This window comes from Microcaecilia unicolor, chromosome 2 (genome assembly GCF_901765095.1).
Source record: "Microcaecilia unicolor chromosome 2, aMicUni1.1, whole genome shotgun sequence".
Classification (NCBI taxonomy): domain Eukaryota; kingdom Metazoa; phylum Chordata; class Amphibia; order Gymnophiona; family Siphonopidae; genus Microcaecilia; species Microcaecilia unicolor.
The window spans coordinates 345,715,119-345,730,225 of NC_044032.1; the positions used below are offsets into that span (position 1 = coordinate 345,715,119).

A 15,107-nucleotide genomic window follows, 5' to 3' on the forward strand; every position below is an offset into this window, starting at 1 on the left:
TCCATCTGGAGCTGTATTGTTGGGGATAAAGGTGCAACACTGGGTGCCTATCTTTTGACACACCCCTCCATCCGCTGCTAGAAGTTGGTCAAGAACTAATCTATTTTCCAACGTCATCCGGCTAGTGGCGTCTAATTGTGTTGCAATTCCTTTAACTGCATCCCTAGTGTAATTCACAAATCTCTGCTGATTGTAATATATATAGTTGATCCAGTCAAGATTCTTATTGATAGTCGCCCACCAAAAGAAAACTGATTCAAATCCTGCAGCTATCTGGTTTCTGGCTTTAAACTCATCAGGAACCCCTCTTGGAACTCCAATAGCATCTATATAGACCCGATCATCAAAAGATCCAGGCATTGCATTTCTCTTCACTCGTGAGGAAGAGCTGCTATGAGGAGGAGGCAAGGATGCTATAATGATTGGAATGACCAATTTGACTAGGGCACATCTGCCTGTCCAATTGTTAGGAAGTGTATGGCGGATAGTGCGGGTTCCACAGTACCACCATATGTCTGCTCTAGCTTGTGAGAACCGTGTTAGGTTCAGATTTTTCAGAGTCCCATTTCCTAAGGTTGTGTTACAATTGGTTAAGTTTCCTAAAAACCGTGTCTTTTTCACCCCATATCGTTCCAGACATGTATGATATTTGGTAGCAGGATTTGGAATCCTGAATGCAGGTGGGACCCTCATCTGAGGGGGTAAGTAGGGGTGGTGCTCGTCAAGATGTTGACAAGACTGATTTATGTCCTCTTTAACCTGCAATAACTGCAACATACACCAAAATCCATCTGGATCATTTTGGAGATCTAAGGGGAAAGGAACAACTGTTGGTTCTGCTCTTGCATGGGAACAAAAATAACAATTAGAGATATTCAGACTCTTTGTTGTATAATGTGCCCAATCGAGCCATAGGTTTGTCTCTCCAAATCCTGTTTCTAGCGCCACCAAATCTTTAGAATCATTAATTGGTACAATCTGGTAGGGAATTTTTATTTCTGGGATCTTTGTCGGCACTAAGGGATTGGTCGCTGTAGGTTGGGCTGGGGGTGGAACAATCTTGAATTTTCCAATGGGGTCTCTACCTGGGGCATCAATTCCTATGGAATAAGTTCTGTATGTAACATCCGTTACTCCTCTAAAAGTGATAGCCACTGGATTACATTTGGTCATTTGGCAGAGGCCAGTGACTCGCAATTTCATGATGGAAATGCTCCTTTTTAGATCTGGAATCTCAGTACCTGAGTAGGGAACCCATGAACCTGTATACCACCATACTTGTGCCCAACTTCCACAATTGGGGAAGGGACACAGGTATACTTCAAAAGCTGACAAATATTGCTGCACAGGATGTTCCCCACACATTGTGTAAGCACACACATCAAGGGTGATAGTGGTTGTGTCCTTGGTAGTGGGTAATGTTATTTCATAAGTGGTTGTAAATTGTTCTTGAAAATTTGCTAGGTACTGTGTTCCATGTATCATGGGTGTGGTGAGCACACACAACAGGAGGGCTAAGCACTTCATGTTGGTAGTTTTCATAATGAGGCACTGTATCACAATTGTACGAAAGGTAAGTAACGGCTACTGATTAAGGAGAGCGACAAATTTATCCCAAGGGTTTTAGCAACAGGTATTTGGGTATGGGGGGTAAATTCTAATAGCCCCTATTTCAGTAGGATCTGGTGATTTGGAAAATACCATATACTTCCAAAGGTCTCGATCCAACCTCTCTGATAAACAGGAAGGGAATCCAGTCAGTGCCCAGTACAGCGTATGTAATTACCCAAAAATCTACAATGTCACCAGTTTGTGGCCTGATTAGGAGGTTGTCTGTTTGTTCAATTTGTAAGCCTAAGATTCCTCCAAACAGTAACTGAGTGTGTGTAACCGTACGGCTAGGACCTAATGTCCAACTGTCAAACAAAGGTTCACACAGTGTGTGGTATCGGGTGAAGGGGTCCCAATTTGTGTCGTCTTCTGGAGCAGGGTCCCAATGAGGATGAATTAATTGTCTTAGATATTCTGGGGGTTCAGGGATCAAGTGTGCACCTAAATTTAAAGGCGACGGTGGGGGAGAATCAGGTGGAGAAGGCGGAGTGTCTGGTAAATTCTGGGACATATATTGATGGTCACTTAGGCGTGTGGAGCTATCTGGGAGGACGAGTGGCTGGGACGGTGATGTTTGACGTGGCTAAAGTAGTATGTGTGGGAGGAGGAGCGTCACTAGCAGGAACCAAAGAAGAAGGAGGAGGGGTGGGTCGTAATTCAAGCAAGGCAATATTATCCTCAAAAGTAGTTGTACGATTGGGGACAATATGGACCGAGCTACTGATAGGATTGGGAACAGTTGTAGAATACAAAACAGGAGGATCAGTGAGGAAAGGAGTAGTTGCAGAGGTTTCAATAGGATCTGGAGGATTGCCAGTTGAAAAGTCTGTCGTGGCAGATGTGTCTGCCCAGGGGGTGGGATGACTGGTGGCAGCGGGGCTGATCTTTGAGATCGTCTGGGGGGGGCTATATCCAAACGGGCGCGTGATTGTGGTGTACTGTTGGAGTTTTGTGTAAGATGCTGTAGTAGGTGGTAGAGCAGGAGTGGATGCAAATACAGAAGTAGTTGCAAGTATTGCTGGGGTAGTCGCAAGTACTGAAGTAGTTGCAAGTACCGTAGCGTTTCCGGCTGGCAAGGTAACGTTGCCAGTGGGAAAGGCTGTAAGTGTGATCCCAAGATCAAAGAGGTTGCTGTCAGCAGTATAGGGAAACAAGGTAGTGAGAAACAAAATCAAACCTATACACAGTATGATCATGCACACGAGTCCAACAGCAAACAGTCTGGCAGATGGGAAGCAGAAGAAGAGGGTGTACTGATGTAACACCGTTACAGCAGAGGCAACACTTGGAAGAGCGCTGGTTCCGGCCTTGTCGTCAGAAATGGTGTCGGCTTCCAGATAATTGTCATCCAAGTCTTTGGACCAATGGGAATTTGTATCAGATACCTGTTCAGAGTCACACTTATGTAGAGAAACAGTCTGTAAGGGGATAAATACTTCTGAAGTGCACAGCGGCGGAACTTGCTGTGGCATTTATCTGGCTTGATTCGGGAAGTACCGATGTAGCATGTCGAGCAGCTCACAGGTGTTGCTGTGCAAAATGTTTACTGTTGAAAACACAATGGACTCTCGTTCTTCCGGGGTCAACTGTCCTGCTAGGTTGCGGACTTGGAGGAGATCGTCTGCCAGATTGCGGATTCTGATGAGGCGGATGCGAAGATCCACGTAGGGAAGTGGAAGAACAGGAACTGTGGGAGGAGGCTGCGTGTTCGAATCACGTCGGGGTCACCACTGTTTTTAATTACCTCTTCTTATAGACCTCTTTCTGACTCTGTCATACGGGGGACTAAAGGTACTTATTTCATATAACAGATTCTGTATAGTTTCTTTGACCTCCATTGTCACCCAATCACAAGGTCTATTCTGGGGTGGCATTAGGAGCCGTAATTGAAAACTAATTCCCATAATTACTGCTTTCTGTTTGTTTTCTGGATCTAGATATACTCTGGGCCATTTATGTTCCCACATAAATCTTATTAAACATCTGTCTAAGTTTCTGCAAAGACTGAGTGTCACTTGTATATGATCTACCTGGTAGGCTAAATGTAAGGTAAAGAGAAGATAGAATCAATAAAAATAAAGACAGAGATAGGTTTAGATAGATAGATACATTTTATTTCTTACCCAAACACAGGTCTTCAAGTTGATACAAATACAGACATCAGATTCTGGTTTCAGCCGCACAGGGCTTCGCCGTCTGACAGAGGCTTTGGAGAAGACTCTCAAACTAAGCCAAAATCTCCCCTCTTTTATACTCTATCTTCTCCATAGAAGTGAATGGTGAGATACCTAGCTCCTAATATTTCTCACTTTCTGAGATCATACTTTCCCATGCGATCTGCTATCTGATGTACCCAACTCCTTCCGTTCTCAGCTACTGCTAATTATCAACATGTTTTGGGAAGCGTTGAGATAACAGTTTCACATCTTCCGGCTGCAATACTTTTCATATCTTTCTCATGAACTCTGTATTACCTCTGTATCATTGTATACCAAAACTAATAAGCTCCATTTTATTCATCTGATCTTTCATTACAGATGCTATATTTGATTTAAAAATTGTACCAATTTGTGTCAGAAGTCATTATTCAGACCTGCTCTTTGCAGATTCTCAAATATTAATTCACTTGCTTGTTCTTTGGCCTAGTCAGTATTTTTTCCCAGTTGTTCTTGGCTGCATAGCTTTGGCCATCACTATTCCAGTGGTAGCCTTAAAGCTAGGCCATATATTAACACTATGTTTCAACGTTTTATTGATGACAAGCAAATATAAGTACATTCAGCCTCTGATACAAACAAAGTGCAGACATCAATATATACAAAATTGAAATAAATAAGAAGGTCTGTCATCCACCTTTTTTTTTTACCTGTTCCTCCCTTCCTCCCTAACCCCCCCCCCTCCCTCCCTCCCTCCCTTGAATGTTATGGTTCCATTGTGAGTGGTATGAATACAGGACTACAGAAACGGGTATATAAGATGGTTAACACAATTCCCTCTGACACTAGGTATCCAAGAAGAGTAATGCAAACATACAGGACACCTTTTTTCCAGCCAGTTCCCCCCTCTCCCATCCCCTCCCCCCCCTCTAAAAATTCAACAGGTAACGTCTACCAGCTGGGGAAGGGTCGCCCATACCGGTTCCCACATGGCACTGAATTTGCGACCCGGGACACTCTCAAAATCGACAATGCCACACCTATCTAGTCGCATCTGGTGGATTAACTGCGACCTCTAGGCTTGGACTGAAGGTCCCATGGAGGTCAGCCAGGCCTGCAAGATAGAAGTAAGCCCAAAAAGCGTAGCTATCTTAAGTCCTTAAAACCCTTTGGGGGTTCAGATGTAAATTTATAACTATGGAACAAAATCAGGGGATCTCTTATTACGGTACAGTTCCACATTCGCTCAACACTATTCAGTATATCCCCCCCAAAAACGTTGAGTGAATGAACACTGCCAAAACATGTGCCCCAATGTGGCTCTCTTCCCTCCGCATTTAGGACAATTTCCTACAGCTGTGTATTTTGCCAGTGATGCTCGATATGGAGATACGTGTAGCCTCAACAGCCACTTATACAGCCTCTCCCTCTGTGGTATCGATAGCCTCTGTGAGTATAGGGATTTCAAGTACGATCTGCACATGTCCATCGTGACCTCGCATTCAAGTTCCCGCGACCAGAGAAGAGCCAGACGCCCATAATCTACCTCTGAGGCCAAATTTTTTAACTGCTGATGGTGGAACCTCAGCGGAATAGACTGTTGAGCACCCATAGAGAAGGCCTCAGATAAGACTTCCACTACATCCTCTGTCAGGTCAGTCCACGTCAGTGAAGTTATGTAATGTTTCAGTTGGTAGTACTCAAAGTAGTGTCCTGAGGGGATACCATATATGGCCTGCAGATCAGAATAGGTGCGTATGTGTCCCTCATCCGTGACTACATGAGCTAAATATACCATACCCCTCTTAGCCCATTGGTGAAACACCCCGCCCCCCTGACCTGGCGGGAAGGCCGGGTTATTGCAAATCGATAGCGAGGGGGAAACTGCTGCTGAGAAGTGGTGTTTTCTGCACATCCAGCGCCAGGCCACCCTCAGGGAGTACAATAATGGGTGACGCGAAAGGGCCTGCGGGGGTAACCTCCCGCAAGTGTGCAAGATATGGCTAAAGTGGACTCCCGGAAAAAAGGACGTTTCTGTCGGGATTATGGAAAAGTCCGAGGTCCCTCTGTACCAATCATTAATATGGCGCATTGTACACGCTATTGTTAGTGACTTGATGTTTAGTCCCATCTCTAGGCGCGGCAACAGTCTCTAAAGGTAACCTCGGTTTCTTTCCCTGCCAAAGGAAAACCTGTAATATTTTCGATAATATCTTTTCCTCTCTTGGCTTAAGAAAGAGAGGAAGCTGCTGGAACACGTATAACCATTTTGGAGCTACTACCATGTTGAACAGCGCTATCCGTCCCCAGACCGTCAGTGGAAGGCCCCCCCCCCCCCCCCCACATAGTAAGCTTGCTTTTAGTCAAGTCTAATAATGGGGTGATATTAGTCTTATATAAGGAGGCCATATCCTTTGTGCGGTAAACCCCCAAATACTTCATCTTGGTGTCCACCCATCGAAGCGGGAACTGTCCCCTCCACCTAGTTGGTATCTCCTCATCAACCGCCATCGCACATGATTTGTGGAGGTTAAGTGTAAAGTCAGACAGCCCACCTTTTTGATGCTGCTTTTAACTCCTAACCCTTATTCACTTGTTCAGAACCCTTATTTTATCATCCTTACCTTAATATTCCCTTATCTCTTGTTTGTCTGTTCTAATTAGATTGTAAGCTCTGTCGAGCAGGGACTGTCTCTTCATGTTCAAGTGTACAGCGCTGCGTATGTCTAGTAGCGCTATAGAAATGATTAGTAGTAGTAGACAGGGACCCCAACTCACACACCATGTCTAGAGCCGCATCAAGTGAGTTCTGAGGATCTGTTAATATCATCAGGAGGTGATCTGCGTAAGCGAGAACCTTCATCTGCAGCTCCCCCAGTTGTACTCCCTTGATCCCAGCGCTTTGATTTAACAGTCTAAGTAATGGCTCCAGCATGATGTCAAACAACATCGGCGAGAGGGGACATCCCTGCCTGGTCCCCCTATCAATCTTAAAACTTCGCGAGAGTCCCCCATTAATAGCAAGCTGAGCCACAATGCCCCCATATAAAGCTTTTATCGCTGCTATAAAGCCTGTCAGCAGGCCTACCCAGTCAAGGACCTGAAAGAGGAATCCCCATCTTACTTGGTCAAATGCCTTGGCCGCATTTAGACTGACCAGAATTAATGTTCCTCCTGATACCTGCACTGAGCCATAGATAAAAGAGTCTTCCGGATGTGGGTAACAGAATGACGTTTGGGAACAAAGCCTACCTGAGCCGTGCCAATTAAGCTCGGGAGGCAATTCACCAATCCCATACTATAAAATAGGTTTTATTTTGTAGGGCAGGGGCATGTTTATGGTCGGAGAGTAGGCGTTCCTTGTGCTAATTGGTTAGCATGGGGGCATTGTTGCTTGCCAGCTGATTAGCGCCAGATTAGAGCGGCAGCTGTGAGCGCCTACAAAACAGATGACAGTAAGGGCTACCATTCACTAATGGGGAAATTAGCAGGTGGCCATTAAGGAAAAAAAGAAAAATGCAGCCATTTACCGCTGTGCTAAAAAGTGGTCTTATTGTGGACCATGTTTTAGCCCAGCTTAGTAAAAGTGCCCCTAAATGCATTAGTGCTCAGAACAACTATAAAAGACCAACAGAAAAATCATTATGTCAAGGCTTTAACCAAAGGTTTTACAACCTCTCATATCAAAACAAATTAAGTAATTAATAAATCATAACCAATAGTTAACAAAATTACTCAGAGTTATACATTTAAACCATACTGATGTTAAAAGAGTTGCTTAGCACCTTCATTGTTTAAAACTTTCCTTGAAAATGGTGCTACTATGCATCAAGAATTACCACCCAGGACATTTAAATATAAGCCAAGACAATCAATTTAAAACCAACAGGTTTGTAAGTCATTCTACTATAAAAGTTCATCATTAAAAACTATTGAGCTAAAAAAAACATGAAAAGTATTCCCTTGCTATAAAATAGGTTTTATTTTTTTAGGGCAGGGGCATGTTTATGGGCGGAGAGTAGGGGGTTCCTTTTGCTAATTGGTTAGTGTGTGAGCATTGCCGCATGCCAAGTGATTAGTGTCAGATTAGTGCGGGAGCCCCTAGTGCCTACAAAATAGATGATGATATTGTGAAGCTGAGCATCTTATTTACTAGAAACCTTTCCCTGATAGGTATGTAACTTAACAACAAAAGTCATAATGACAAACCATCTCTTAAAAGCAGTTAAAAAAACAAAACTCAAAACTACTTAGTAGCAGTGTTCCCTCTAAGGCAGTGTTTCTCCACCGGTGTGTCGCTAGCACCCAGGAGGTATGTCATGGGACCATCACCCACAGCAGTGTTTTTTTTTTTCTTACATTTGTACCCCGCACTTTCCCACTCATAGCAGGTTCAATGCGGCTTACATATTATATACAGGTACTTATTTGTATGTGGGGCAATGGAGCGTTAAGTGACTTGCCCAGAGTCACAAGGAGCTGCCTGTGCCTGCAGTGGGAATCATACCCAGTTCCTCAGGACCAAAGTCCACCACTCTAACCACTAGGCCACTCCTCCACTTTTTCTTTCACATTTCCTCCCCCCCCCCCCCCCCACTCCTCCGCAACTCTAGCTCCCCTGCTTCGCCAGCCTCCTCCTCCGGCGATCAAACCTTACCTTCTTCACCGGCAGTGGTAGTCAAAATGAACTGACTGGGTTGACCCGGATCCTTTCCTCTGTAGCTGTCCTGTCCTCTGATGCAACTTCCTGTTTATGAGAGGGCAGGACAGCTGCAGAGGAATGGCTCCAGATCGGTCCACACAGTGCGTTATGAATCCTACTGTCAATGAAGAAGTGAGGTTTCACCGCCAGAGGAGGGGGCTGGTGAAGGAGGGGTGGTGGATTCACATGGGGGGGAGGGAGGAGTTGAGGTCAGAAGAGGGTGAGGTGCCGGAGTCACAGGGTGGAGGTTCAGGGCAAAAGTGGGGGAGGAATTGAGGGTAGAAGAAGTAAGATGGTCGAATCCCAGGGGAAGATGAAGAGATGGTGAACTTCTGGTGGGGCTAAGGAAAGATGGGAGAGAGGTGCTGCCTCATGAGGGGGACTGAGGTGCTAGCACTGAAACCATAACAGGGGAGGTGCTGGAACTGTAAGGGAAGAGAATATAAGTGTTGCCATACTGGGCCAGACCAAAGATCCATCAAGCCCAGTATCCTGTTTCCAACACTGACCAAGTACCTGGCAAGATCCCAGCACAGTAAAACAGATTGTATGCTGCTTATCCTAGAAATAAGCAATGGATTTTCCCAAGTCCGTCTTAATAATAGCTTATGGACTTTTCTTCTAGAATATTATCACTCCTTGTTCAAGACCTGTTAAGCTAACTGCTTTTACCACATTCTCTGGCAACAAATTCCAGCGTTTAATTGCACGTTGAGTGAAGAAATATTTTCTCTGATTTGTTTTAAATTTACTACTTAATAGCTTCATTGCTTGCCCCTAGCCCTAGTATTTTTGGAAAGTGTGCTAGGACAAGGGGGGGGCATGCAATGAAGCTACTAATTAGTACATTTAAAACAGATGTTGCACCTGTGAGGGGTACGGAGACAGGAGTGATGGGTGAGATACCAGACTGTGGGGAGGGGCATAGGGAAAAGGATGAGTTGCCAGGCTGTGGAGGTGGGGAGGGAGAGAGAGCGAGTAACAGAGTGATCCTGGATTATGGGGAATGGAGGAAAGAGAGGGAGGGACACTGGTCCCACAGGAGATGCGGCTACACAAACCCTGATACCACGTCCCTTCCTGGATTGTGTAAGTGGTAAACTGCAGTAAGCTTCAGGATTGTATTGCTGAGTATCCTGCTTCTAGCTTGGGTTTTCTGTTGTCACTCCTCCAAGCTACAGCCTTTATTGAACATTAAAGCTGCACTTTTTTGTGTGTGTGTGGTTGGGGGAGAGAGGTGGTAAGGAGCTGCTGGACCGTAAGGGGGAATGGGAGAGAGAGAAAATGGAGTTGCTGGATCATAGGGTGAGCTAGGGAACACAAGAATAGCCATACTGAGTCAGACCAATGGTCCATCTAGCCCAGTATCCTGCTTCCAACAGTGGCCAGTTAAGGTCACAAGTACCTGACAGAATCCCAAATAGTAGCAATATTCATGCTGCTGATCCCAGGGACAAGCAGTGGACTTTCCCCATAGTGAGTACAGAGGGTAGAGGTATAGTATTGCAGACTGAGAATAGGAGGCTAGGAAAGGAGTGAGACAGGGGAGCTGGGGGGGGGGGGGGTGAAAGAAGGAGATGGAAAGTTGATTGGTAAGTGAAATATAGCTGGAGGACTGAAGAGTGAGAGGGTGAAATCTGAGTAGGCAGACAGAAAAGAGAGAGAGGAAGTATGTCAGAGATAGATGTATTGAGGGAAAAGAAGATAGGACAGATAGACAGCACCTACTGGAAAAAGAGCAGAAGACAGGAAAGCAGAAAAGAGAAACTGGGACCAACATGCTTCAAAAAATAAATTGCCCAGACAATTTTAAATTTATTAGGTAGAATATGTTAGATGTAGGAACTGTTCAACATGGATATCTTTGTATTTTAAATTTCTTTTTTTATGTGGTCATTTTTAGTATTGTAATCCCTGATACAGCCCATACATGAGCGAAATGTGTAACATGTCTTTTTAAATAAAGGCCTCATTTTATACATTGGATTTGGATGTGCTCTTTTTTTGTGTGCAAACTATCATGTTTGTGCTGCAGCTTCATAAGCCATTGGCATTTTACCGCTTGTGTGCAGCAGGGACTAAATTAGGCCACTTAGCTATGCAGGTGCCAACACTGAATATCAGGCCAGCACCTGCATAGCTATTTTTACTCTTTAAAAATCCTCCTGTTCCCTTTCCTGGCCTCTCGAACAGCCTCCCTTTTTCCTATTCCCTTTCCGCCAGGCAGCAATATTCGAAGCAGCTCCCCTCCCGACAGCCCCCCAATGTCTGGGTAGGCCCCCTGAGCCTATCTGTCTCTCTGGTGGTCTGGTGGTGGGATTGTTGGGGTAGGAGTACAGCCCCCTCACTCCTGCTCCTTACAGCTCCACTTCAGAGTGGCTGCTGTGACCTCTCCCCGCAGCTTGCACATGGCCCGGCACTAAATATCCAGGGCTAATCTAGACAGCTATAGTCAGAGTTTTTAAAAAATGCTAGCTGAATATCAGGGGGATAATGATTTAGCAGATTTCCACTTGGTGGCTTCAGGAGGATTCTGATTTCTGATATGTAGCAACTAAATGAAGTAGAGTCTGTGTTTCAAAAAGGAAAAAAAAACCCTCTTGATAACAGAAATTTCCATCATGTTTATGCAGTAGCAGTATCCACAACAGAACTGTTTGTAGCACTCGAGGAAAGGAGTTGCCACCTCCGTATTAAAATAGTCAGAATAAACAATCCTTTGAAGGAGCACATTAAGAGGACCCACCAGTAAATATTGTTGGGATAATACACTGAGTAAAACACGAGTTATTTTCAGTAATAATACCCTTCCCTTTTTATCTGAGTGAATCAATTCTGTGTGGCATGGGAGCCCTTTCCTGATGAGGACCGCTACCCCGCTTCTTTTCCCTCCTGATGTTCAATATCAGTTAGCTTAGTTTCTTGGATGCATGCAATGTCTGCTTTGTGATGTTTAAGCTGGGCCAATATTTTAGACCTTTTGATGGGGGATGTGATGCCAGAGACATTCCAGGAAACAATTCTGATTAACTGGTTAGCATGTGGCATCACCATTCTCTATTGCATATTTGTATAGAATCCATTCTGATCGGTTCCCCCAGGAGCCCAGCCCCACTCCCAGGAGACAGCGACCCACGCTTCCTTTCTGGTCATCTCCCATGATCTCAATGGTCCTACCCACCACCAGGACACCCCTACTATATTGCTTGAACTTTCCCCCATCCCCTCCCTCCCCTCCTCTAATGCCAACTATGTGTGCCGCCATAAAGCGTCACCTGGGTCACTCGTGTGCTGGGATCCCCCCTCCTCTCCCAGTCAAATCCTATTTACAGCAATCTAATCCATATCTTACCCACAAAATCAGTCATTCAGCACTCACTCTCTACTTCTCAATGTCCAACAGTCCGCACTTTTTCTCAGAAGTGATCCAGCCTTCTCAGCTCATCTTGTCTTCCCTCATGTGGGTGGTGTCTGGTCACTTAATTCTTTGTTCAGGAAGTCCATTGCCAGTTTTTCTGATGAGAAGACAGTCCATTTCCCATGCATTTGTATTTTTAAAACTGCTGGATAGGACAGAGCAAAACGAATCTTCTTTTCTGGTAGTGTTGAACATATAGGGTGGAATCTCCTTCTTTTCTCCTGTATCCCTGCTGAATAATCTGGGAAAATCAGGATTGCATTTCCCTCAAATTTCAGGATGTCTCTTTTTAATTTGTATCCATGCATGATCTCCTCTTTGTGTATGAAGTTGTGTATTTTAATTATCACAACTCGTGGCTTCTTGCCTTCTTGGAATCTCCCGAGCCTGTGTGCCCTTTCGATACAGAGGCCCCCTCTGCTGTCTGAGAGTGCAAACTCCTTTTGAAGCCAATTTTCCAGCATGGGCCCCAGCATTTTGTCAGACACAGACTCAGGTATGCCTACCAGCCTCAAATTGGAGCGGCGGGCCCTATTTTCTAAGTCCTCCAGTTTCTCAGCCTGCACATTGATCTTTGCTTCCAGCTCTTCTATCTTTGGTGCGTTTGTGGCCCACGTGTCTTCCATGTTGGACATTCGTTGCTCTAGGTCTTGCGTGCACTTCGAGATTTCCGCGATGTTGGCATCCATTTTGTTCAACTGGGTTGCCAGGGATTCGAATCGGGGCTCTAAGGCTAGCTCGATCACTTTTGAAATCTGTGCGAGCTGCCGCTCCGAAAACTCGGCATGCGTTCCCGGCTCCCCGTCCGCCATCTTGGATACCGCAAGCACAGGCGGTGATTTTGCTTTCTCGGTCCGAACACTTCTTTTTGTGGATCCCGCTGGCATGGAGACTAAGAACTGGTCCATACACCTTCCCGCTTCGACTCACCAGGTCAGAGGCTGCCGGAATTTTATTTAGTTGCTGTTTTCAGGCAAAACAAGGAGCAGGGATCCCGGAGCTCAGCTGCTATGCTGCTGGCGCTCTCAGTGCATCACGTGACATCGTTAAAAACACGAGTTATAAATATTGGAGTTTCATATAAAAGTTTATTGTTAATAGTTATGCAACTGCACAGTAATTATTTGTAAGCTCTTTGAGCAGGGACTGTCTTTCTTCTATGTTTGTGCAGCGCTGCGTATGCCTTGTAGCGCTATAGAAATGCTAAATAGTAGTAGTAGTAGTAGTTATGCAACTGCACAGTAATTATACATGTACACATTATAAATATAGGAGAAGACAAGAAGGAAGGGATAGGGGAGAAAAGTTATACGATTTATATTGACTGAGATGGAATTGTATACCATGTGACCTCATCAATAAAAAATTGTTGAAACATAAAATAGTCAGAATATTGCTAGAATAGATTTCTGATGACAGTAGCACAGCACCCTCTCTTTTTGGGTCTGTATTGGTGGCAGAACCCGGGAAAACAGCATAATTCTAAGCACTTAGCGTGTAAGCTGGGGTAAATTTTGTAAACATATTGTACTATCTTTTTCCTGTAACAGGTTCCCATAATGTCAAGCCTGGCATTGTAATCCGATTTGAGCAAGAAAGATTCAAGACTGAGCCTCAGGAATCTGAGGAAAGAGGAAATCTGACCACCACAGGCACATGTGAGGAACTGGATGAAGCAGGTAATGTAGTTTGGATTAAAGTGAGAAATAAGTACCGTATTTTTCGGACTATAAGACGCACTTTTTTCCCCAAAAATTTGGGAGGAAAATGGGGGGTGCATCTTATAGTCCGAAGGTAGCGAGTTTTGGATCGCCCTCCCCTACTTACGTGACGCGATGTTCCCTGGTGGTCTAGTGACGTCGGGGCAGGAAAGAGCCCCCTCTTTCCTGCCCAGCGCACTGCTCTCCGTGCTCCTGACTGCTTCCTGACGGTCTCGGCGAGATTCAAAATGGCCGCCGAGACCATCAGGAAGCAGTCAGGAGCAAGGAGAGCAGCGCGCTGGGCAGGAAAGAGGGGGCTCTTTCCTGCCCCGACGTCACTAGACCACCAGGGAACATCGCGTCACGTAAGTAAGGGAGGGCGATCCAAAACTCGGACAAGACGCACCGGAGCACCTAGGTTTTAGAGGAGGGAAAAAGGAAAAAATTTTTTTTCCTATTTCCCTCCTCTAAAACCTAGGTGCGTCTTATGGTCCGGTGCGTCTTATAGTCCGAAAAATACGGTACATAAGTAATGTCACACTGGGAAAAGACCAAGGGTCCATCGAGTCCAGCATCCTGTCCACGACAGCAGCCAATCCAGGCCAAGGGCACCTGGCAAGCTTCCCAAACGTACAAACATTCTATACATGTTATTCTCGGAATTGTGGATTTTTCCCATGTCCATTTAGTAGCGGTTTATGGGCTTGTCCTTTAGGAAACAGTCTAACCCCTTTTTAAACTCTGCCAAGCTAACCACCTTGACCACGTTCTCCGGCAATGAATTCCAGAGTTTAATTACGCGTTGGGTGAAGAAAAAGTTTCTCCGATTTGTTTTAAACTGTAGTTTCATCGCATGCCCCCTAGTCCTAGTATTTTTGGAAAGCGTGAACAGACGCTTCACATCCACCTGTTCCACTCCACTCATTATGTTATATACCTCTATCATGTCTCCCCTCAGCCGTCTCTTCTCCAAGCTGAAAAGCCCTAGCCTCCTTAGTCTTTCTTCATAGGAAAGTAGTCTCATCCGCGCTATCATTTTAGTCGCCCTTCGCTGCACCTTTTCCAATTCCACTATATCTTTCTTGAAATGCAGCGACCAGAATTGAACACAATACTCAAGGTGCAGTCGCACCATGGAGCGATATAACGGCATTATAACATCCTCACACCTGTTTTCCATACCTTTCCTAATAATACCCAACATTCTATTCGCTTTCCGAGCCGCAGCAGCACACTGAGCAGAAGGTTTCAACGTATTATCGACGACGACACCCAGATCCCTTTCTTGGTCCGTAACTTCTAACGTGGAACCTTGCATGACGTAGCTATAATTCGGGTTCTTTTTTCCCACATGCATCACCTTGCATTTGCTCACATTAAACGTCATCTGCCATTTAGCCGCCCAGTCTCGTAAGGTCCTTCTGTAATTGTTCACAATTCTGTCGCGAGTTAACGACTTTGAATAACTTTGTGTCATCAGCAAATTTAATTACCTCGCTAGTTACTCCCATCTCTAAATC

General features: G+C 45.0%; 1 protein-coding gene across 1 annotated transcript in view; it reads left to right on the forward strand.

Moving 5' to 3' along the window:
* Positions 1 to 15,107, forward strand: part of LOC115462067 (zinc finger protein 271-like) — an 88,293-nt gene that overhangs the window by 57,840 nt on the left and 15,346 nt on the right. The window contains exon 5 of the mRNA XM_030192111.1: positions 13,438 to 13,545. Within this exon, the coding sequence (XP_030047971.1) occupies positions 13,438 to 13,545 (108 nt within the window). The remainder of the gene's footprint in view (positions 1 to 13,437; positions 13,546 to 15,107) is intronic.